General features: G+C 41.1%; 1 protein-coding gene across 6 annotated transcripts in view; it reads right to left on the bottom strand.

The window, feature by feature from the left end:
- Positions 1-25,278, bottom strand: part of LOC109043589 (calcium/calmodulin-dependent protein kinase kinase 1) — a 168,063-nt gene that overhangs the window by 75,177 nt on the left and 67,608 nt on the right. For 4 of the 6 annotated variants that reach the window (XM_019060846.2, XM_072296961.1, XM_019060844.2 and 1 more), the window contains exons 2-3: positions 24,650-24,708; positions 9,825-9,927 (exon numbers count right to left, since the gene is read on the bottom strand). In XM_019060846.2, the coding sequence (XP_018916391.2) occupies positions 9,825-9,927; positions 24,650-24,665 (119 nt within the window). In that variant the 5' untranslated portion in view covers positions 24,666-24,708. Of the gene's footprint in view, positions 1-21; positions 414-1,957; positions 2,108-9,824; positions 9,928-24,649; positions 24,709-25,278 lie in introns of those variants that run through there. The other 2 variants (XM_072296963.1, XM_019060847.2) reach the window with 2 other exon arrangements.

Genomic DNA, 25,278 nt, shown 5'->3' with positions numbered 1-25,278 from the left:
GTAAAAGGAAGAAGAACTCACTTTCGACTGGCGATTATCCCCGTTTTGAAAGCGGGGGCACGTCGGGCGGGGAGTCTAAACAAACGGCACCGCATCCACGATCACCGACACCGGGTACCATCCCGTGGAACGCAGCCGAGCTACCTCAACCGTTGACCGCAGCGCCGACAGCACGTGGACATCGGGCCCCCAGGTCCATCACTCTCGGAGCAATGATCCCACCTCCACGTGGTCCAGGAGAAAACAACAAACCCCAAGACTGTCGCAGTTCAACACTCGAGATCCGTATGCTGCCGTTCTAAGGAAAAACGCCGAATGAACCTTCAGGCGTTGCCACAATTCCGTTTATAAAACACGAATTCACTGGTAAACTTATGAATATTTTTCTTCCAATTTTTCAGATAATTTTGTTCGCGATGTCACCTAAAATTCCTGAAAATTTCAAAGAAAAATATTCATAACTTCCGACAAAAATTAATATTTTATCGAAGGAAATTTGGCAACTGTCGAATGTTCATACGGCGTTTTTTCTTAGTACTGCAGTATGTGTCTCAAAATCAGAACCACACTCTCGAATAGAGACTTTTTCGCCGAACAGTGCGTCTCGTGTCCCGATAAAATTCTACAAATATTTAAAAAATTCTCCAAAACGTTCGATATTTTTTGATTGCATCGGAAATTCACAGAAAAAATTTGCAAGAAATTTACAAACCATGTAATGCGGATCAGGAGACTTTAAAAATTTCATTGGATTAGATTTGAGTAACTTTAGGACTGTTTAAAATGAAGCTTATTCATTACGGGCGTACTTAAGTGTTTCAGCACCTCCTCTTAGGGTTAAACTTTTTCACCGAGCAGTAATCCTATTTGACCAACATTTCCCGAGTAGGAATTTTTAAATACGGCAAAATTTTCAAAATATTTAATTGTAAACGTCCTGTAAAAATATTTACATAATTTATTGAAGATAATGTTTAACTTGTTTTATGAGTCGTGCCTATATTATAACATCTATTTTAAAAATATGAAAATATGAAAAAGATTGTAAAATTTTAGTTTCTAAAAATATTCCTTGGATAGGGTTTTTAAAATAAACTACACAATCTCAGACAAAATCTGAGTAATAATACACGTCCGAAAATCTACGAAATTGTTACTAAAATTGAACGAATTCAAGAGAGCTAATTAGATCCTAGAATCCAATAAAAAATTCTACTTCGTAACGAGTCGAGGGGCTTTATATTATATCGCACGTAATTTAGTGAAAAAATTATTTCGTAAATTTTTCCGCCAAAAGTTTCAATGCAATCGAAAGAGGCCGAGAAAATTGTAACCCACTCACAAAATGTTCTGATTAAAAAAACTCGCTTTGAAATCGCTAGAAAATCAGAAATGGACACAAAAATCGAACGAATCCAAGAGTGCCCGTTAAACCCGAGATGTAAGCAGCAACTCCGAATTCGAAACAATTTTCAGGGTTCCAAACCATAATACTGTACGTAATGGAGAAGAAAATATCTGCGGATTTGTTTCAATGAATTTTTCGATGCGATGGACAGTCACCGAAAAAATTGTAAAATTTTCAGGGAAACGTTCAGGTGAACCGCACGTCCTGAGATCGTCTGAAAGGTGAAAATGACAAAAAAAAAATCGAACTAAACCGTCGACCGCAACTTCGACTTTGAAATAATTCGTAGGGTGCTAAACCATAATACCATGCGTAATGGTGAAAAAATATTTGCAAATTCTATGAATTTTTCAATGCAAAGGAAAATCACCGGAAAAATTACATATTTGTCAGGGAAAAATTCAGGTGAACCGCAAGTCCTGAGAGATAGAAACGACGAAAAAATCGAACTAAACCGTCGTCCACAACTCCGACTTTGAAATAATTTTCAGGGTTCTAAAATATCTGCAAATTTGTTCCTACGAATTTTGCTATGCAATGGAAAATCACCGGAAAAGTTGTAAATTTTCCAGGGAAAGATTCAGGTAAACCGCAAGTCCTGGAAGGCGGAAACGACCAAAAATCGAACTAAACCGTTGTCCGCAACTTCGACGAAATGAAAAGCGCGAGAACCTCTACGTACGGAAACCGGGATACGGAACCTTACGGCCCACGTTGGTTCGGCAGTCGACAATTGACTGCGCTGCGGCGAGGATCTCAGGAGCAGCGTGTTTGCAATAGAGTCATGACAACTTACCCGGACTCTCGGGGGGGGGGGGGGAGAGGGGGGGATTTCGGGGGGGGGGGGGGGGCAAGGCGCAGGTCCGGCGACACGACGCCGACGCGACGGGTGGACGAGACGCGTGGCGTCGCCGTCGCCGGCCGAAATCGTGAAGCGTACCGCATCCCGGCCCCGGTCCCAGCCCCCGGGCTCCGACCCCCGTGTCCCCATCTGACTCCGTGACCTCCCGTGTTTCCCGCGCTGCTCCCCAAAAGCCCCGAATTCGCGAGTACTGCAATGCGGCACCTTCCCACCCCCACCCTCGTTGCCGAATTCGCCTCCCCGTGCATTTCTTTTTCCGGTGGCTCGAGAAGCGAATTTTCGCGATCGAATATCATTCATCAAACGAATTGGATTGCATTTTGTGAAAAAGAACCACTAGCATTGCAATGTTGCTAAGATTGTGCAACTTCTTTTGTCTTGGAGAAAAAACCCGGTTATCCATTCATAGTTTTTATTTTACTCGCTAAAAACTGTAAATTTAAGACAAAAATTACCATCTAAATTTCATAGTTTTTTACGATTTCCGCAATTTTATTGCAAAAGATGAAGTTGCACATTCTTAGCATCATAGCAATGCTAGTGGATCCTTCTTGCAAAAAGCAATCCAATTAGAGTTCATATTTTTTTTTAAATGAAATTAAAAAGAAAATACGAAACACTAACACACAGCCAATTGCAAAAACAGCAGACTTGAATTGACAAAACACAAAAACAGAAAGAAATGACGAAACAAAACTTCGGGTGAAGGATGAAGTTTTCGGCATCGATTTCATCAATTCAAAAATCGAATTCAAGTCCCGAGGTGAATTCGAAACTTCTAATCGATGGATTTCAACGGTCTCCGGTGAGACCAACGAAGAAGTCGAATATCATTTTAAAAAAATGCACAATCGTTGAATATTATTCAACGGTGAATGATATTCGATCGCGAAAATTCGCTTGGTGTAATTCGATGGACGCTATATTTTGTGTCAGAAGGACATGCCACTCGTCATTTTTCTCGAATTTTGAGATCTCAATTCTGCCAGATCCTTTTAGTTAATCGGACCAAAAAGAGTAACCATAAACGCGGAAATTTTAAACTATGATCGTGTGTTTTCACCCTCACGGATTCAAATGACGTCAGGATTTTTCCCTTCCCGTAGTAATATTCGTCCTTTGAGACCAAAAATATGTTCTTTTTAAATTTTACCTTTTTACACCTTTTGCGCAATTCATTTTCATGCATTGGGGCACTGCCATCCTTTAAAAAAAAATGAGCCCCCGTTAATTATCACGAGGGGCTCATTTTCAGACCTCGACTGCGGTTGAAGTTCCGGTAAAACGGCAACTGACAATGGCAACAACCAGGATACAAAGGTCCATGCCCCACAAGAGCAGATCCGCCGTGCTGAGGAAAAACGTCGTAAGATCATTCAAATGTTGCCAAATCTCCCTTGATATAATATGTCATGTAAGCAAAATTTATGAATTTCCATCGTTAAAATTTTCAAATATACTAGATGAAATTTCAAATAAGAACCACTGACAAAGTGGAGGGAAAATTCGACAAGCTTTAGAGAAAATTCGCGTTTGATGAAAGCAGTGTTCGAAACTCACCTTTGAGTTTTAGGAGCCATGTGGCGCATCAAGCCCGATTTTTAGGCGCCATTGAAGATTTTTTAGGGGCCAAATTGGCTTTTTGCCTAAATATGACGGCGCATTCAGTGAAAAGTTAGACGCAAGATGTTTTCGTAGCAGAACTAATAAGTAGCTGTAACTTGGGAAGACAAAAGCACTAATGATGGATAATCGTGAAGAATAGAAAAAGCAAGCTTTCAATTAATTGTAGTGCTGAAAATTCTGAGTTTTCTTCAATTCAAATAAATTTGTTTTTCTTTCTTTATGTGACTTCCTGTGAAAATCCAGATTTGTAGGGGCCACGTTGGCGCAGAGCCTTCATTTTTTAGGCGCATTTGGCGCGTTGGCGCATAAGAGTTTCGAACACTACATGAAAGGCAACGCTCAACAGCCCATACGACGTTGTTCCTTAGGACAGCAGAGATAACGTTGAAGCCAGCGCCCCGCAATTACGCTAATCAGCCCGAGGGATCACCCCGAGGAGTGAGTCCCGGGGGGGGGGGGGGGGGGGGGGGGGGGGGGGGGGGTGCTTTCATCCTAACAAAACACCGCTCCACTACACGCGTGTCCTTTCAACGAGGCCATTGTTTCCCCCGAAAGGCCTTTCGCTCCGGCGGAAAAACGGCGCCAAAGGCGAAGCCTCCGCTGAAAATGAAAGGTCATCAGAAAAGCAGCTGCTCCATTTCACGGGGCCCAGCTACGGGCGCGGGGGCGGCAAAGAAACCCCCGGAACTCGGATAGAATTACGGCAGTGGCGTGGCGTGAATTGCGATATATCGATTGTTATGCCATTTAAAGTTATGGTAAAGAATCGATTATTAAGGTGTTCGCTCCGCACACCCTATTTATCGATCATTTTCCATAGGTTTAAATGGCCTAACAATCGATATATCGTAATTCACGCCATGCCACTGGAATTACGGGGCGTTTGGACTCGCGCTAAGCGGAAACCGCGCATCGTCACGAGGATTCTATCGTGCTAAGGAAGAACGCCGTATGAGCCTTCAGGCGTTGCCAAATTTACCCTCGGAAAAAATCTATTTTTGAAGAAAGTTGTGAAAAATTCTCCCTCGAATTTTCACAAATTTTAGAACAAATTACGGACAAAATTCTCAGAAAAATCAAAAGAAAAATATTTACAATTTTTTCCGAAAATGTTTGATTTATCAAAGGAAATTTGGCAACGTTTGTAGGCTCATACGTCGTTTTTCCTTAGCACGGCAGGATTGCGTTCGGATTTAGGCGGGAGTCGGTGGTCGCGGTGTTGCTGCGACGCTGCAGGAGGGCCCGAGATCGAAGTGGGACATCACCCCCCGCATGGCCCCGTCGATTACCCCAGCGGGCACCCCCCCCCCCCCCCCCCCCCCGTCGACAGGTCCATCAACCTTGGCATTGCCAGATTTGGGTCAGGGGTTGTGCAGTTATTACCCGTCATACATAGAGTCAACCCGATTCGCGTCCTTCCCGCCACTTTATCTGTCTGGCACCTAATCCTCGTTGCGTGTCGTCGCTCCGAGAGCCCCCGCCCGACCGACCGCGGCAGGTCGCCCGCCGTTCGCCGTGTAAGAATCCGGGGTGGGAATCGGGATAGCGCCAGTGCGCCACAGCGTTGCCGGATTGCGTTGATGAACGGAGAAAAAAACTCGAACTCAAAAATAGACCGCGTTAAAGTGATTCGTCGAGCTCAAAAGAAGTGGTCGAACTGGCATGCGATATATCGCATCTTTTAGGTAAAAAATCTCGGCAGATTTTGAATTTTTAGCAAAACAAAGGACGATAGCCTGGTCCGCCTGGTGCCCACTTTCTGGGGCCCTTATGGGGGCCTTTCTGGGGCCCTGGGGCTTTCGGGGTTTATTTTTCGACGAAAATATCTCAAGAACATGGACAAATTTTCAAGTCAGAGATTTCAGAAACCAATTCTCCAGATTTGTCTGAAGACATCAATAAGTCAACAATACACATTCTTCTCAAACACACCGAAAAGTTTGACCTGCAATTTCGTATTTTCAACTTGGGACAAGACTTTTGGTGTCATGAAAAAACGAAATTCCAGGTCGAGCTGTTCGGTGAGTCTGAGAAGCAAGTGTCATGACTTACAATTCTTCAATCTGGCTTTTAAAGTAGTCATCTGCATGTGTTGCACAATTTGGGCAGCACTGCAATGCTTATACGTTTTTCTGCAAGGAATGGCTGGCTTTTCCTAATACCGGAAAAGTTAAGAGCAGGAGTGTGAAGTGGCAATTTCCGCAAGTTGGCAACATTGGTTTCCTCCATTTCAATCCATTCGATACAATTGGTTCCAACTGTGGTAACCTGTTTCGATGTGTTTCGACTGTTTCACATACGTTTAAAGGGATCAAAGCGCAGTGTGACCACCTCAGAGGAGTCGCGAAGGGCGTCGCGATCAGCGGCGTAGCGTGCTTTGCGATGTGTCGATTAATGATGGGCCATTTAAACCTACGGAAAAGGATCGATAAACAGGGTGCTCGCAGCGACCACCTTAATAATCGATTCTTTACCATGGGTTTAAGTGGCATAAAAATCGATAGATCGAAATTCACACCCCGCCTATGGTCGCGATATTCACTTATGCGCCTTGCATATACTCGCAATAATTGATGGTCTACAAAGGGAGGCATGAGTGTAAGTTTGCATGATCCGTGATAATATGCGGTATAGTCTATGAGGAGTATGGTGCGGCAAGGCAGCGCTGAGCAGGCAGTCGAAATATATGAACATTTCATTGCATTGTGTCGTTCACATGCGACATTTTTATATTGGCTCGTGGTGAAATAAATTTATGTGATGCTTTTTGGGATATAGTGTTTTATTGTCCGAGTAGACATTTATCAGATAGGTAAACCACTCAACGATTGCATTTCAGTGGCGTGGCGTGAATGGACCACTAGACAAGATACGAATTTCAGCATTTTGATTTATGTTTCGTAACCAAAATTTCACATAAAACACGATGCGCCTAAGAAAAATGACCGAAATCAACTCCTTACGAGGATAATTAATGATTCTTGATGCGTGAATTCAAACCACCCGCTCATGAAAACTCAATGCTCTACGTGATTCACATAGCGCGCTAAACGTTATCATGACAGTCTCTGCGATATAAAAATCAAGCAACCTCAATCTTGTCGCTTTGGCTCAGCTATAGCAAATTGCTTAGAGTTTGAACAAAATATGGTGGGAAATGAACATTGCTCGATTGAGAGGATAGCTGAAACCGTTGTAGTGCGCGATTTGACTCACGGAGAGCTTTGAGTTTCTTGTGAGCGGGTAGTTCAAATTCCTTGTAACCAATGTGAAATAAAAACGTTAATATCTTCATAAGGAGTCGGTTTCAGTCATTTTCGTTGCGCAAATCGTGTTTTGCGTAAAATTTTGGTTAAGAAGCATGTATCAGAATCCTTTAATTCGTACCTTGTCTAGTGGTCCATTTCGATTTATCGATGGTTATGCCATTTAAACCTATGGAAAAGGATCGATACACGGGGTGTTCGCAGCGAACACCCTGATAATCGATTCTTTACCACGGATTCAAATGGATAATAATCGATAATCGATCATTCACGCCACGCCACTGTAAATTCCCCCTCGATTAAAGTACACCAAGATAATTACCTGGCAAATACAGTCGCTTTAACGCTGAAGTGACAAAATCAAGAAAAAACATCTCGACTGTGATGGTATCATTTTTTCGCTCCCATTTTTCCAAGAGGAAAAAAAATAAGAAATATTTAGTAATGCATGTATTTGAGAATGCTCTTGAGATTTCACAAATTGAAAATGAATGGTTCTCTTTCAATTACAGTAAGACGTGATTGCAACGTCACAAACCGTGATATGAGTTTTAACTCTTCAAATATTCTAATTTTCTCTTACATTCTCATTTACCAACAACTTGCTTACCGACCAACCCACCCCCATTGATGCAATGGGGGTGGAGAAAGGCACATAAAGTCGGTCAAAATGCCATACGTTATTCATGAACGACTCCAAACAACGTCTAAGTTTTAACTTGAACGGACTTGTTGACACTACCGCACTCGTCAGGTAACAACGAGGCTCGTTCTTAAATCCATCGCGCTAAGGAAAAACGCCGTATGAACCTTCAGGCTTTGCCAAATTTCCTTTGGTAAATTACAAACTTTTGGGAGAATTCGTGAACCTTCTTCCTCCAATTTTTCTGATAATTTAGTTCTCAATTTCGACCGAAGCTCCTGAAAATTTCAAGAAAAAATATTCATAGCTTTCTTCAAAAATAAGTATTTTGTGAGAGGAAATTTGGCAACTATCGAATGTTCATACGGCGTTTTGACTTAGAACGGCAGTAATACGAGGCTGCGGTCCTGCAAATAAATCCGGGGGTAAAAAATGAGAGTTCTCGATTTCACGGAGGAGATAGTGTAACGAGGATCTCTCTCGGGCGGAGCTCTTCCGCATGACAAGGGGACGTGGGGCGGTGGGGGGTGGGAGGAGGTGGGAGGGGGAGTCACGTAGGACGTCGCCAGCGGAGAAAAAAGTAAATAACAGGGGTAGGCACCAACTTCGAAGGGTAGGCATCGAGAACTTTGAAAGGCGAGAAGTCAGGGATCCACCCGCGCACAGTGGATCGAGTCAATAGGAGAGGTCGGACAAAATTCGGAAACTTTAAAAGCTTATAACTCTGTTTATACAAAATTTTGAGGTTCTAAAAGTGATCCCAATGGTTTTCTCGTGAATTTTTCTTCGTAAAACACCCCTCATAATGTAAAATGTGACCAAGGTGTCTACTGAAACTGGCTGGCCAAAAATCAGTACTCTTACAGTGCTTTTTCAGCCCATTCCCGAGAAATCCAGTACCTCCTCATAAGAGAAATTCAGTACTTTTTCAGTACCTCCAATCGACGAAATTCGAAAATTTTCAAAAATTTGAATTTCTCGCTCGAATTGCGACAAAAATGACGAAAATTCCGGACCTTCTCGCGAAATTCCGCACTTTTCAGTACTTCCGAACCGCCCTTAAAAAAGCATTACTATATCCTGACTTTCCGGAAATTCCGGCCTTGTAGACACCCTGGTGACGAAATAAACACCAAAAGGGGTTTTGGTCAAAAATTGCATGTCCGACCTCTCTAATTGATTCGATCCACTGTGCCGCGTTGCCGCAGCGCCGCAGCCGAGATTTGAATCGGCAGGGACTCAGGGAGTGCGCTCATAGTAAATCTTTTTGGCTTGTCTGACTATTCGAGGTACAGATAGAGTAAGAACGGCGCTTTTAACAATTTTTAGACTGTAGGTATAGAAAAAAATGTTCTACACAAATCAAAGGATCTTGCATATCTCTCCTCCAAAAGAAGGGCCCATTCGTTGGTTTAAGTTTACAATACATCGATTGCAGGCAACTCACTGGCCTTGAATCCAAAACCCTCGTGAAAGGATCTTGGCAGTGGCGTGGCGTGCATTGCGATATATCGATTGATCTGCCATTTAAACCTGTGGAAAAGGATCGCTTATCATGGTGTTCGCAACGAACACATTAATAATCGATTCTTTACCATAGCTTCAAATGGGGAAATATCGATATATATCGAGGCACGCCATGCCTTTGGATCTTGGTACGCACAGCATACCTGCGGGGCGATTATTGAAACTGATAGACGAAGCTGACGAAGCTATAGACTAAGACGACAAAAGGGATTTGAAGGGATCCTATCGGTGGAAGCAGGTGGTGGCAATGGACATAGGAGGTAGGTAATGGAGTAACTAACGGTAACCCACGAAAGACCCGACAGTTAGTCCATCATTTTCTTCCTTAGTCTATAGGAACCAACCATGTCAACCAATAAGATTGCTCCGTACTCCCTATGTCTTCTATGTCTATCGCTTTGTCCATGAGTTTCAATAATCCCCCGCTGAACGAGTAATCATTCTCGTCTGAGAATGATAACAAATTAATGAGTGGTAATTTTTCTCACTTACTTTGGGATATCTCCAATTCTGGGCGGGCGGCTGCCTGCCCGGCAGGTAGCTGAGTGGGAAGTCACCGTGATACCGTTGTCTCCGACCCAGTTAAAATTCACAGCTAGAGAGACAGAAAAATAAAAATCAAGTTATTGCTAGATTCGTGTGGGAAAAAAATTGATCAAAGGTGCAATTGGAAAATGAGAAAATAATAAATGAACGTATTCCACACGACATTGAAATATTTCGCATGATTCTGCAGCTCGGAGTAAGAGGGTAATTCCTGAAATTTCTTTTTTGAAAAGTCGAGTTGTTCGTATATCCTCAACATGCTTAGAAAAGGCTCTTGAGTGTGAAAAAAAATTTGGTAGTTGTATCCAGTGGCGTGGCGTTAATGGGCCTGTTGCAAACTTTTGCTAGAGCAAAAATAAGAGTTGTTTCTTATAGATAATGCCTCAAAAATCACGATGAGCGCATCGGCAAAGTCTGAAATGCACTCATAACTTCACAATCTGCGTAAGAAATTTGCGTTTTTTTAAGCTTCCCGCTTCAAAAACGATACTACGGCATAGGTGAACATTTTGTTAGAGGAGTCGCTCCATCGTCGGCGATATTCATCATGGCCGACGCTTGCACGCAGTTCCGCGCGTAATTCAAGGAGAGTTCAAGGTCAATCAATTCGGGCGTGGAAAATATGAACGTTAACACACCGATTGTTATCTGGTCTAATCCAGTTCAGGTGTTATCTCGTCCCATCAAACGTGTTTTGGCGGATTGGCGTCGGCTATGATGATTATTGCCGACGATGGAACGACTCCTCTTACAAAATGTTCACCTGTGCCGTAGTATCGTTTTTGAAGCGGGAAGCTCAAAAAACCGCAAATTTCTTACGCAGTTTGTGAAGTTATGAGTGCATTTCAGAGTTTGCCGATGCGCTCATCGTGATTTTTGAGGCATTATCTATAAGAAACAACTCTTAGTTTTGCTCTAGCAAAAGTTTGCAACAGGCCCATTGCGATGTATCGATTGTTATGTCATTTAAACCTATGGAAAAGGATCGATAAACAGGGTGTTTGCAGCGAACACCTTAATAATCGATTCTTTACCATAGGTTTAAATGGCAAAAAAATCGATATGTCGCAATTCACGCCACGCCACTGGTTGTATCCATCGCCAAGCGCGAGACGGAATATCTACTTCGAACAGTGGAGAGGTGGAGAGGCGTGAATGATCGAATATAGATATTTCCCCCATTGGAAGCTATTTTAAAGAATATATTATTATTATGGTGTTTGTTGCAAACACCCTGTTATTAGATCCTTTGCCATAGGTTTAAATGGCAGATCAATCGATATATCGCAAAGCACTCCACGCCACTGACTTCAAATCGGAAAAATGGATCAAATAAACCCGCATCCTCCGCAATTTCTTTGAAGACGAATCAGAATCCACTAATATACATGAAAAATACATTTGAAAAAAGGCAAACCGTTTCCATGGAGATTTTTCCGATTAAATGCGAGTCAATACACTTGATGAATGCTCGAAAAGCGGAGGATGCTGAACGGCAATTTATGATACAAATATTTTAACTCAGTCGTAGGCGGTATGGTATCACTAAAGACTGAAGGCGTTTTCGACTGGTGACAGTAGTTTGATGTAGCATACAACAAAGCGTGCTTCGTATAACATGCATCTCTCCCGTCATTTATTTGATGACGAGTCAGAACGAAGCTCAAACGGATATGGGGCAGCAGCGAGGCATGAATGATCGATTTTATCGATATTTCCCCATTTGAAGCTATGGCACAGAATCGACCATCGAGATGTTTGTTGCGAACACCCTGTTTATCGATCCTTTTCTATAGGTGTAAATTGCAAATCGATATGTCGCAGAGAAATAGTGAAATGAGGCATTATGTCAAATGCCTAGGCAGATAGTTGACGGTCTACAAAATGTTGTGAATTCATGGCGAAAAGCTTACGAGGTTTCACTATTTGTGGAAAAATAACTCATCAAACCTTCGAGCTCTTTTTGTCTCAATCTTTTCGATTGCTTCTCGTATTTTTAAATTTTGAAATTCCGAAAATACTTTATTTCATGACATACTGAAAATTTCAAGGTCAGAGTCCGTTAAGGAGCTAAATATCGTTTAAAATACTATTGTTTGGTGCTTTTTACTGAGAATTTTTTCTTGCAGGAGGAATAAATTATTTTGTCTAAAATTATGGAAAAGAATCAGAATTTCAATCTAAGTTGGAATATTTGACTATTTGCCTAGGCATTAAACAAAATGCCTAATTTGACTATTTGCCTGCGACAGATATATCTACATCGCAAAGCACGCCACGCCACTAATATGGGGAAAGCGCCCACTCGACGCTGTCTCCTTAGCAGTGGCGTGGCGTGCTTTGCGATATATCGATTGATCTGCCATTTAAACCTACGGAAAAGAATCGATAAACAGGGTGTTCGGAACAAACACCTAAATAATCGATTTTTTGCCATAGTTTCAAATGGGGAAATATCGATAATCGATCATTCACGCCTCGCCACTGCTCCGTAGGTAAGTCTGAAATCCGAGTGAAAAGAAAGTCCTCTCCGGGTGAGTAAAATGTCAGATTAGTGGGATTAGGAATTTATTGTCCTCCGCGGGAGGTACGATTGAAAAGAAGGAGCATCCTCTGATGGCAAGAATGCTTTTTAATTCAATTTGTGAACTTGCACCGTAATTATATCCTCACGCTGAGTTCGCCATGCTGCCAAATGTACGAAAAAGCAGCAAAAAAGTTGCGCACAGAGAAAAATTTCCCGGGGTACTTAAAAGACGACAGGACGGACATCCTGATAGTATTTTCCCCGTTGGAATTCTTTTTGCGACGACTGGAATTGCCGTTCTACCAATGGGACAGGGCCGGACTGGCTAAGGCAGCTAGGCAGCGATCGCTGCCTAAGAATTGTCGGCTCAGGGGCCCCGACGGGGCCCCTGAGCCGACAATTCCTGAATTTTTTCTTCAATGAATGAAATGAATCCATGAAAAAGTGAAAAATCCTTGAATTTATTCTTCAATAAATGAAATGAATCCCTGAAAAACCCTCGTTTTTTCCAGTCCTTGAGGGTTTAACTCATAACACCTTCTCTGAGGCCCCTACGGCCGGAAAAAGGTAACCTCAGGGGCCCCTGAAAAGATGCCAGCAAGGGCCCCTCAACGATCGAAAAATATGAGCTTTAAGGGCCCTGGAGCGGCCCTCGAAGCTATATTTTCCCGGCCTCTAAGGGTTTTTTCCTTTAAACAGCATGACTCTTTCTCTGAGACCCCTATAGCCCGAAGAAGGTCACTTCTGGGGCCCTTGAAAAGATGTCAGCAGGGGCCCCTGACCCTGGGCTCGAAAAAAAAGTTTCACTTTCAGGGGCCCTTCCGGGTCTCGAAAGCTCTTTTTTCCGGTCTTTGAAGGTTACTCACTTTAAAATGACTTCTTTTTTGAGACGCCCCTACTGGCCCTGCAGCCGGGAGAAGGTAACTTCAGGGCGGGGCCTCTGAAAAGATACCAGCAGAGGCCCTGCGTAAAAGTTTGAGGAGGTTATGTGCTTCTTTATCAACAAGAGGAATCGCCGAATTTTTCAAAAAATATCTGAAAAATAGGTGACATTTTCGGAGGCGCTATTTATCAAATTTCAATGCGAAAAGAGCCTAAAACTTCTATTTTCAGGGGTTAAATTTTCAAAATTTTCCGGGGAGGACCCCCGGACCCCCCTCAATCCCTGGGGGGCGACCCCCAGACCCCCCATAAGGGCCCAGTTTTTACGTCAGGGGCCCCAAAATCCTAATGGCTGCCTAACTTTATTTACGCCAGTCCGACTCTGCAATGGGATTCTCGTTATCGTATACTAAGTATACAGGTACTACTATTGGGGCAACAAAAATCTTCATTACGTAGAAAAAGAGACTTAAATCTGATAAAAATATAAACATGATGTCTTGCAGGGACTCGGAAATTATTTCTCTGTGTGCGCGAAAATGGTGTGTGTATCGATGGGCGACTAGACAAGGTCTGATCTAGAAAAGAATGTCGCATGTTTTCACTTCAAAATGTTACGCAAAAAACTATTCACAAAACGGGAAATTTGAAAATCAACTCCATAAAGAGATATTGACAAATTTGTTTAACAGGGATCATGAGAGTTGGATTAAATAAATGACGTCATTTGGATCGAATTTGGAAAAAAGGAACCAGAGCAACAGTATATTACAGTGTTGTAAAAATATTGCTCCCTCATATAAAAAGCCTCCTAGAATAGCAAATAGTTTTGACTTTCCACCAAAAAATTGTTAATTTTGAAGGTAAATAAGTTAGTTAGTTAGTATATTTTCAGACATTCAGCGTCACAGACTATTAACGTCTTCACAGAGAATTTTGAAAATGGGAATATATACGAAAATTTAGATTTTTAAATTAAGAGAGGTGAAGAGTTTCAGAATTTTGGTAGTAATATTGGGTTCATCGCATGTAAGTGGGTTCGTATTTCTGTTCATTGTAGGGGAGTAGATCTGTGATTGGAGATATCTAAGGGCAGAGCAGCCCATAAGTATATCTAAGTATTTGTTAAAAAAGAATGGAGAAGTTGCACGATTTTGAAAACACTGCACTTTCGCTGGCTCCTTTTTGCTAAATACGATCCATTTGTATTTTTGCCATTTCACTAATGTTAATTGTAAACACTCATATCTTGTTTAGCAGTTGATTTGCAAACTTTCCGTTGTGTGATTCGTTTTCCTCCTGAAATCTTGAAGAGAAAATATGTAGAGAAAACATGTTGCGTAGTGATTTCATTCATACACTGTCTGGAAGCCCATTGTGTCACACGAACTTAAGTCGATGCTTTATCCTACTAACAAATTATTGTTCCTAATGCTAATATGTGACTTTCCTCGAGTAAAGTCACAAAAACTTTCGTTTAAAACATTGATAATAGAGCGTAGAAAATGTTCTTATGAAAATGTTGGAACAAAGAGCGCCCAAAACGTCCAACCGAAGAAGAGTCATGGTGCTCTCAACGGGTGATTTCAAGAACGTGTTAGTTCTTTCTAATCCTTAAATCAGCTAATTCATTCTTCAAAAATCAGGATTAAACCATTATTATGACGGGAAACTGCCTCATTCTGATTGCAAGATGATTGACTGGAAGTTATCATCTTGCATGGACGCACAATCCATACAACCAAATTCGGTAATCGCTATCAGCCTGACACGATTTCCCAAGTTTTAGCAACGTTAAAAAAAAAGTTCCTAATTAATTAACTTCAAGAGATAGTCCGTGGATAAAAAAACAGCTCAAGATTGTGTAAACCACAAAAATGTAATGACATTGAAAAACCAATGATTACAGTATCTTAGGTTATCAGACGTGTTCACGCAACCATTTTCGGATTCAGATTAGCAAAAAGAATCCATGTCACATTACGAGACACAGAGAAAGAAGGACTTGAGTTTAGTCATCAGCTGAGCGTAAAATCAGTCATTGCCCAGTTATTTATTTCAGAAAGGAGGGTTGGTGATTTTACCGACGAGCTTTAAAATTCAGTAAACAACTGAAATTCTCATTACAGAGGAAAAAAGCTCATTTGAGCACCAATTTCTCCCCATAGAGAATTGCTGTTAGGTACTACACTGGTTATGACTAGTCACGACCGTTACGACACGGCCAACGCAACAGCCTGTTGCACCAAACAACAATTTTCTTTGGGGGAAAATTGTGATCGAATGAGCTTTTTCCCTATTTGTAGTGAGACTCTCAGTTTTATACCTACTGAATTTTAACGAACGCAGAAAAAATTACCAACTCTCCTGTCAAAATGACTGTCGTGCATCAATCCGCATTTATTTGGGCTTTTATTTCAATTCTTTTAATTGCTTAATTACATTGTTATATTCTACTGTATTTCTTGTCTACAGAGCTAAACACCAATTTTCTATCTGTTAAAACATGCAAATAATTAGGTAGCAAAATCTTCAACATTGATACAAATTGTAGTACCAAAGCCCTCTCCCTGTTAGCTTTTGGTATTGAATAGAAATAAATTATGGATTACCGAGCAGCGCACAATGTCTGCTTTATGTCACTCTGGGTTCATTGTGGATGGTGTTGGATAATTTCAATCGGCAAGCTATCGGGTAGTGTCAATAACATTTTCTACTCTCTTTTATTTCCGACGATTTTTATTTTATACTGTCTGAATTATTTTAACTGTATACCCTCATATTCCAGAAAATTAAAATTCAAGTTTGGCAACACATTCTTGCTGGCTTCTGTGAGTCACTTAAATGAATGGTGGCAAATTTCGTTTCTGATGTCTTCCCATTCGTTGTTTTTGATCAATTATTCCAGCCGCTGTTCGTTTGCTCACTCCTGCTCTGTTTCATTATGTCATCCTTTCAGACTTGTTTGGTTTTATTTTTCCGGTACTGTTTTCATTCACGTGTTTGATTGCGGACTTTAGAATGAATAATTCAATTGACTTGAGGTGGATAAAATAAGGTCGACGGAGGACTGTCTCTCATAATTCTTATTTCCACGTCCGATCGAATGAAATAAAAAATAATAATAAAGTTAATTTTCGTATTTCAAAAAGTGAAGGCGCTCACGAAGACTAGACTGAATCAATTGGATGTATTTCTATCCAACGGAACTATGTGCATTGGGACATGAGCCCTGAGACCCATAAGAATAAATGCATGACAGGGCTCGCGTCATGATGCACATAGTTCCGTTTTTTAGAAATACGTCCAATTGAGGCGCCTTGATGCTACTATTCGTGTTCGACGGTTGTGCATGCTGCGTATTCAAAAATTGAAGGAACTCTCGCTTTTCTCACGTTTCCAGAATTGGGTGCGCGGGAGTTGTCAGTTGCGGCACCCTAATAATGAAGATTACCTATACAGGGAGAATATTGCCAGTTAGTGATACAATGTCCGAGTATTTAAGGCCAATAAGAATGGACCAGTAGGACAAGGCACGAATTTGATGATTTGAAAAAAATGCATCTTCATCACAATTTCACGAGAAACATGATTCGCGCTAAAGAAATTACTTGAATTGAATTCTAACCAAGACATTTAATGTTTCTTTAACGTGTGAATTTAGAATTCCCGCTCATGAAAAAACGAAAGTCTAAGTGGATCAAAACCGCGCACCAATCATTACCGTAACAGTCACTGCGGTATGAAAATATGGAAACCACAACCTCAGTGCTTCGGCTCAGCTGTTGCTCGTTTTTTAACACTGGGCGGGGAAGGATCTTTGCTCGATTGACAGGCCTGCAAAGACCGTTTTTAGGAGGGAATAGTCTCAATTCAACCCCTACCTGCAGTCTCGCGGTTTAGCCGTTAGACATGCAATGGCGATTCTTGAAATCTTCTTCTCCATTTAAATCCATTAAAAATATCGATTTCAGGTGAGGCAAGCTGCCTGACCAAGAATCGATTGTTTTACATACATTTAAATAGAGGCAAGACAATGTTGCCAACTTTCATGAACCGCTTTTGCCGTCAAATTGTGGGACACTCCGTACAGTAGTTTGTGGAATACAACTTAAAAATTTGAGGTGATTTTTTAAAATTGATCAATGACATTTATTTACGGCAAAGGAGTTGGATTACATCAGACTGTTTTCCGATTAAATTAATAAATTATGATTTATTTGATTGATTTTATTTGAGATTTTTGATCAAATTTTGAAGAATAAATGAGGCAACAGTGAGTGGAATTTTTCTGAAAGGATGAAAAGGGCAGCGGAGCGTTGTGTTCCCGTCCAACGAGTAAATTGAAATTGCCGCGACGCGACGCGGACTGTGGAATGTACAGAATGCACACCTGGATTGGATTACCTGCTCATCTTCGAGAGGGTTGCCATTTTTTCCGAGCACCCTGCCGTAAATTGGAAGATAGATTTCTCTCTTACAGTTTACTCTCTAATTCGTCGCCTCCCGGCCGAAGTATCCCAAGCGCCATGCGACGTTTCAAAATTTCCGCCGCCAATTTCTTTCTTTTACAGAGAAATTGTTGGTTGAATCTGTTTAAAAATGTCACTGAATTTTATCGGCAGCACGAAGAGTATCCAGTGAAACATACGGACAGCTTCGTTGAAAAATTTCTCTGTAAAAAAATAAAATGACGGCGGGAATTTTCAAACGGCGCATGGCCCTTATGATACTTTGACCGGAAGGTGATGAATTGAGATTGAATTTTCTTCTCCCTCAAAGGGCAGGCGCAGATTGCTCGCTGCGCTTGTCTTGATTCCTGATTGGAATTGGATATATTTCTGCTAAACGGAACTCTAAGCAATATGACATGAGCCCTATTATGCGTATATTCTGATGGGTCTCGGGGCTCATGTCCTAATGCACACAGTTCCGTTTAGCAGCAATACGTCCAATTGAAATTAAATGTTTGTCCGCCCGCTTATTAAACAATGATGAGATTCCCAGTCGACGATTCCTTCCGGAAATAATTGAACACAAAAGTCACGAAATAAGTAATCCACAAAAATGATTTTTAATTGCCTCGAGTCCTAGCCATCAAGCCGTCACCTACCTGACATAAGGGCGTAACTACACTCTGCAATGACCCCTGTCTTCCATACAATTCAATACTTTTCCGGGATCATCTCAATGTGTAGTTACGCCCTTATGTCAGCCAAGCGACGAAACGTTCTTACTTTGAACTCTTTATTCTGGGTTTTTAAACATTTGACAGCTCATTTGGTCCATGTTAAGCAGAAAGGAACCAAGTCACGTCAGCTGCTGCCAAATTTAATTGGGCAATTTAATTTAAACATGAAAACGGGTTTGCGGATTTTTGTGCAAAGTTCAGTGAATTTTCTGCGCAGCGCGAAGCAAATTCCTTGCGAAATTTTCGAAGGGATCCGCACAAACGTTCGCATAAGTAAAAAGTTAAAATATCCGGTCCATTTTGGCTTATGCCTCCTTACAAATATTTTGTTTTTCGATGTGTATTTCGTATTTTGTATACAGTATTTCGTTGCAAACACCCTATCTATCGATCCTTTTCCGTATAGGTTTAAATAATGGATCAAAAGTTATATTGCATAAAGCACGCCACTGATCAACAATAATGATCGATATCACCGGGCTTGAGTTCAAAAAGTTATCGGAAAAGAACATCGAAAGTCTTAAGTCTCGCGAAAGTCCTGGAGTAAGTTCATGGCGCCCATACATGAAAAGAACCTCGAGGTTTTATGTTTTTGCTCTTGTCTACAAATGTACCGAAAAGAAAAGAATCAAAATGCTGTTTTGAAATGACACCTCCTGTAGACATTTCCGTCGTCTTTTTCTTTCTGTCCGGAAACTTTTCAGCTCTTAACGTCTTCCGAGCTCATGAATAACAAATGACAGATTTAAGCGAGAGGAAGCTATCGTCATCTCGATATGAGCCCTCCGCTGTATAGGATTACACCGTTAACGATGCTGGGGCTGAATTTTATTTGAGATTTTTTCGCTTGACTTTGTACGACGAGGGAGCTTGCTCGATGAGACTTTCGTTTTTCACGCTGCCAAATTTTATATAAAACTTAGGAAGAGAGATTAGAAGCAAACTTTCTTCGATTAAACTACGAGTGCTCTACTTTCGATCAAATCGTCGTCGCCTTCCGGCCAAAGTATCAGAAGCGCTATGCGACGTTTCAAAATTTCCGCTGCCTATTTATTTTTTTTTTACAGAGAAATTGCTCAACGAGGCTGTACAAAAATTTTACTGAATCTGCTCCGTGCTGCCGATAAAATTCAGTGAAATTTTCAAACAAATTCAACCAAAAATTTCTCTGTAAAAAAAAGAGCGCCGAAAATTTTGAGGCGTCGTATAGCACTTGGGATCCTTTGCCCGGAAGGTGGCGAAATGTTGCAAATGGTATGATTTATCGCAAAAAAGGCTGAGGTGCTGATGTAGAATATCGCGGATTAGATTTCTCAGCGACGTCGAGTTGAACTTGACGGAGGAATTTCAATGTTCTCAATGAAAGCACAGAGACGCTCGAAAACGAAAACTACTCTAAATTATGGGAGGATTTGAAATGGAAAGGAAGCGACAAAACAATGAAAGCGTCAGCTGGGAGTGAATTGGCAAAATACTGTGTGGTGCTCTGCTGTGCTAAGGAAGAACGCCTTATGAACATTCGAGAGTTGCCAAATTTCCCGTATTAAACATGTATTTTTGACGACATTCATGCACATTTTTCTTGGAAACCCTGGTAAAAATTGGCGATAAGAGCTGCGTTTCAAAATACCATGGGAATTCTTATATCCCGCTAAAGAAGGCTACAGAAAATCATATACCTGGCTGTAGAATGCGGAGAAAATCATACGCCCGGGCTATACGAAGCGATAAAAAATTATGCAGCCGGGCTATAGTTCCTATCGCCGGGCTTTACACTTTATCGCCTGGCTGTTGCTTTTTCGCCATCGATTATAAAAGGCTATAAGAAATTGTGTAGAAATTCGTGTGCTTTGGAAATCATTAAGTTTGATACGGAACCACCTTAAACATATTATATTTTCCTTTAATACTTATTTGTTTTCATCAATCAAAATGAGAAAAATCCATCCAGGATGTGCAAACATTTCAAAATCATGAGTTGAATAACGCTGACTCCGCCAGATTAAATATTAGAGCCTAACACAAAGCGGAGCGGCGACGCACTGGCGCCTACAAACCTAACAGGGATACTTTACGCATTGCGCAACGCGTAAAGTATCCATGTTAGGTTTGTAGGCGCCAAAGCGCGTTCCGCGCTAGCTGCCCGCCTGCCGCGCCGTAGCGTGTCACAGTGCTTGAAGTAACTATTTCACACAAGAGGTATTGCACAGTGTCATACGAAACTGAAGGCGCCCTAATATATTATAGGAATGACAGGCATCCATCAAAAGTACGGGGCTTTCCTCGCAAAATAAATCAAGATACTACGGCCCAAAAAAAGAGCGTTAGTCCAAAAACTCACTAAGTCCTAGCATCCGTAATTAGTAACGTTTAGCATACACTTTATCGCCTGGCTGTTGCTTAATCGCCATCAGCTATAAAAGGCTATAAGAAATTGTGTAGCCGGCTATAGAAGCTATTGGAAATCTCACAACCGGCTGTAGGTCTATGGTATTTTGGAACACAGATTCTACTGCCGATTTTTACCAGGGAATTTTCAGATATTTTAGATTGAATTGCGTACAAAATTGTCTGAAAAATTTGGGAAAAAATATTCAAAATTTCCCCGGTAAATTCGGTTTTATCGAAGGAAACTTGGCAACACCTGGAGGCTCATACGGCATTTTTCCTTAGCACGGCAGTGCTGGTGCGTCACGTATACGACGCGACGTATGGTACATACGATGCACACCAGCCGCAACGAACAAGCACTAGATGTACGATTTTGCCGCTTGGGATATCTGAACCATACCACCGAAAAGAGAACAGTAACTCTTGGAGGAACTTCTGAGAAACAGGACCCATGAGTGTCGGAGCAGAAACTTTCACTGAGGATTTTATCAATTTTCCAAAAATTTGTCAATAATCTTCCGAATAATCTTAAGAATCATTCGAATGACGAAAACATGACGAATTTTACTTTTAACCGTGAATCAAAGGACTTAATCAGATATTTCTTGGTGAGCGAGGCCTACTTAACGGCAGACAAACAAATTTGAAAGATGGAAAACAGCAGAGCAGGCTTCAAAGAACGAGACAGCATGGGTTTTGTCGGAAGATAATGTGGACAAATTACTCATTTGTCGGAGATAAAGTCTATTTACCGGCACTTCTTGCGGTCTCAAAATGAACCAAAATGTTTTTTCCAAATGTTTCAAAATGTTTTTTCGTCCTCCGTAACTATTTTTCGACGTTGCAAAATTTCCGCTCGCAAATTTTATCTTGAAAAGGAATACGTGAAGTATCTTAAACTGAAAATTCCAGTGACTTTTCTTCTGTTTGCCGGCAAAAATCCAAAGCAAATTTAGATTAAAAGAGTAATATTAAGATGTAATTTTGTAGATAACACATGTAACGCCTCCTTACCGAAGATTTATTTGCACTTTACCACTGACAACAATCATAATTTACCTGAAACCGCACTGAATTTACTCGGAATTTTAGGATTTAAATGTAACACAGCAAACTCACAATAGAAAACGAGTGAAGTAAAATGGAGAATTGGATAAGTTTCGGTTCGTACACAGTCTCATCTTTCCTGATTTGATGATTTTTACGTTGTTTTATTTAAGGCTCTCTATATGATTGATTGAAAAATGTTTGTATGTTCATGCACGTGGCAGCCGTGCTATTGCGTCAGATGATCTTTGAAATACGTGAGGTCAGTCTATTTGAACTCTGATGACGCTATCCTATTTCCTCCATAGCTAGAGTCTCCTGACGATTGAATTTCCCCCTCGGTAAATTAAAAAAGAGGAGAAAATACATCCTGTCTTCTCAGTTTGAGTAAATAAAATGATACATTATTATTGATGTATATCTGATGTAATTCTTCGATTGATCTTCAAGCAGATGTTTTTACGAGGAAAACCATTCCCTCTTAGGACTGAGAAGTGACCAGGCCCGCCACAAGGGGGGGGGGGGATACTGGGTCCTTGGTACCGGGGCCCGTGACGCAGGTGACAAACCACTACGGATTCATGTGTAACCCTTGTCTCGTGAGGAAAAGTGAAAAAATTACCCTAAAAATCCGCAAAAGGTCAATAAAGTTTCAAAAATACGCTAGGGCACTATAAAATTTTTCTTACTTTTTTAGAGATTTCTATCTATTTTCAAGATTTTGAGTACATGTAGAATGATATTTTTAGTAACTGCGTTTCATTTTCTTCCATTGTCGGATGCTAAGAGGCTCCTGTCTGGGCATCCTCGACTTCAATGGCTCAACTCCCTTGCCATAGGCGTACGAAAGGGGAGTCCAGGGGGGCCCGGCTCCCCCTAGAATTGAAAAGTATCATCTGCCCTCCTCAAAAAAAATTTATAGATGTTTCGAATGCAACAATTCGAAAGTATTAGGTGCTGAAAGTAAAAAAAAGGCGTAATTATTCTGCAGAAATTGATGGAAAATCTCCATCATAAGAGCTTCAAAATGCATCCAAATAGATTTAAAATTTCAACAATTTCCCGGGGGAGGCCCCCCGGACCCCCTCTGTGCTAGGGGCCCGGGCCAGAAAACTGGTACCAGGGCCCGAGATGGGATGTGGCGGGCCTGGAAGTGACACAAAATATTTTAGCGAAAATGACAGCTAATTTATGCGCCTCAAAAATAATGTTATGCTTTTGAAAATAAGAGGAAAACAAAATTGATACATTAGCCATTTGTAGAGACCTATAGATATACGTTAATTCTTCATTCAAAATCTAATCAGATATGGGGATCTTAAATTCCAAACGTTCATAATACGGAAATAAACCTCTGGATTTTCCTCAATGAACGCCTGGAGTAGGATTTTAGGAAGGGATATAAAACGCATGATCACTATTCCTATGAATCGTTTTTATCGGAAATCACTTATGAATGTTTAAAACGTCACAAGTTCTTTTTCTTCGTCCAATACTTGAACTATTTTTATTATTTTATTATTGTATCTAACTTGAATACGTTCATAAGGAAATCAAAAGGCTTTGAAACACATAAAGATAGGAAAAACTCAGTGCTGAAATTTTGTAGGAAAAAAAATTTACCATGACTCATGACTTGAACCCCAAAAATCTCTGTCAAATTGTGCGCTCTATACTCAGCCCTTGAAAATTCTTTGGAATTTCATGAATCTCCCTTGGGAAAAAGAGATGCTATCAAATTTAATTCCGTATCTCAGGTCACAATTCATACCGGAGATGAATTTGCAATATTTCGTCGCAATAGCAAGAGCAATGGTAGCAACGTCAAGCTGTGCTGCCGATTGGAGTATGGTCGTGAGAAGTTTTTCATCGGGGAAATTTTAAAATGAGTCAATTTCACCGGAAATCCGGCGACACCGAGGAGTGGAGAGGGATCATCCGGTATTCACCTGAGACGTACATGCGAGCGAAGGGATGTCGAGTAGAATGCAAAATTGGAGAGCTGCTTCACCGCAACCACGGGCGAAGCAAAGTGCGCCTGGCCTGGTAGGCAGACCACACTAGACTCACTGCACAATGCATAGGTCGACAGGCTTTTATCTTATCAGTTACTCCACTTCCGTTGCGGCCCTTGGACCAGGCCTGGCCGCAAATTTCTAAGTACCTTCATGAAAACACAATGAGCCTCTACCCTCTTCACCCTTGGTAAAATCCTCTCGCGACTTCAACCCTCTCGAAAGCTAACCATTGGTGGATCTAGTAAATTGGCAACATTGTTTTTCTCAATTTAAACCTATGGAAATGTATCAATTCTTGGAGAGGCCAGGTTCTCCGACCAGAATCGATTATTTAACATAGGTTTAAATGGAGGAAACCCGGTGTTGCCAAATTTCTGGATCTGCTTCTGGCTCACCGAATGGCTCATCCAGAACTGTCTATCTACATAGTGATGGTTTTAGTCACGAAACACGTATTTGGACATGGTTCTGCTAAAGAGAACTAGAGACGGGTGTGGGTAATATGAGGCGTGCTCTAGAAAGCTGCATAAGAAATAATGTAAAAGTGGACGTGATTCCTTATGAGGAAATGAAAAAGTGGGATTTTTTTTTATACGGTGTTGAATCTAAACCGTCATTCATTGAGTTAATCATACTCTAAAACCGACCGGAATTAAATATTTTATCATGAATTCAGTCATTAATATTCAGGCAATGAGAGTAAAATTATTCTTACCTTCCACTGTTGTCATGACAACACTTGGAAATAAAATTCAAGAATCACAATCCAGGTCTCTGAAAACAGAAAAGAAAAGAAAGCAACATGAGCTGAGATTCGCCGGAAAACTAACACATTTTTCCTATAAATTATAAAGAAATTCGATAAAAAGTGCGGGTATGCAACACAGTGCAACGGTGATGTGGCGTAGAACTCAGCATATTTGGACTGCATTTTGCAATAAGGCCTGATGATCTCTGGGAGGATAGGGGGCAATGGCGATTGGGCGTCGCAGAGCGCGAGGCGGCGCTATAAAAGCGACTTTATGTATGTATTTTGCAATAAGGTACTAAAATATAGCTCATCCATAAAAAGCACATATCTGTATAGGGAAAATATTGGCGCGCGTGCTGTTGTTAAGAACAGCCAGAAATTGGCGTTGCTAATTGTAAAATGCGATCCATCTGGCCGAGTGCCCTGCAAAGCGGTTCGTTTCGTTCAAAATTCAGGTATTTGCTTCTTCGGTCAAATGTTTGATAAATAATCATATCGTCAAATCTTAAGGGAGTTTTCGACGATATCTTGATGAAACCAAACAAGTGTACATTGAATATTCATCAATCCGAATCATGTTACTCGGCCCAAGA

The sequence above is a fragment of the Bemisia tabaci genome, chromosome 2 (genome assembly GCF_918797505.1).
Source record: "Bemisia tabaci chromosome 2, PGI_BMITA_v3".
NCBI classification, from domain to species: Eukaryota; Metazoa; Arthropoda; class Insecta; order Hemiptera; family Aleyrodidae; genus Bemisia; species Bemisia tabaci.
The sequence above is the reverse complement of the archived record's forward strand: the minus strand, read 5'-3'. Positions and strand labels throughout refer to the sequence as shown.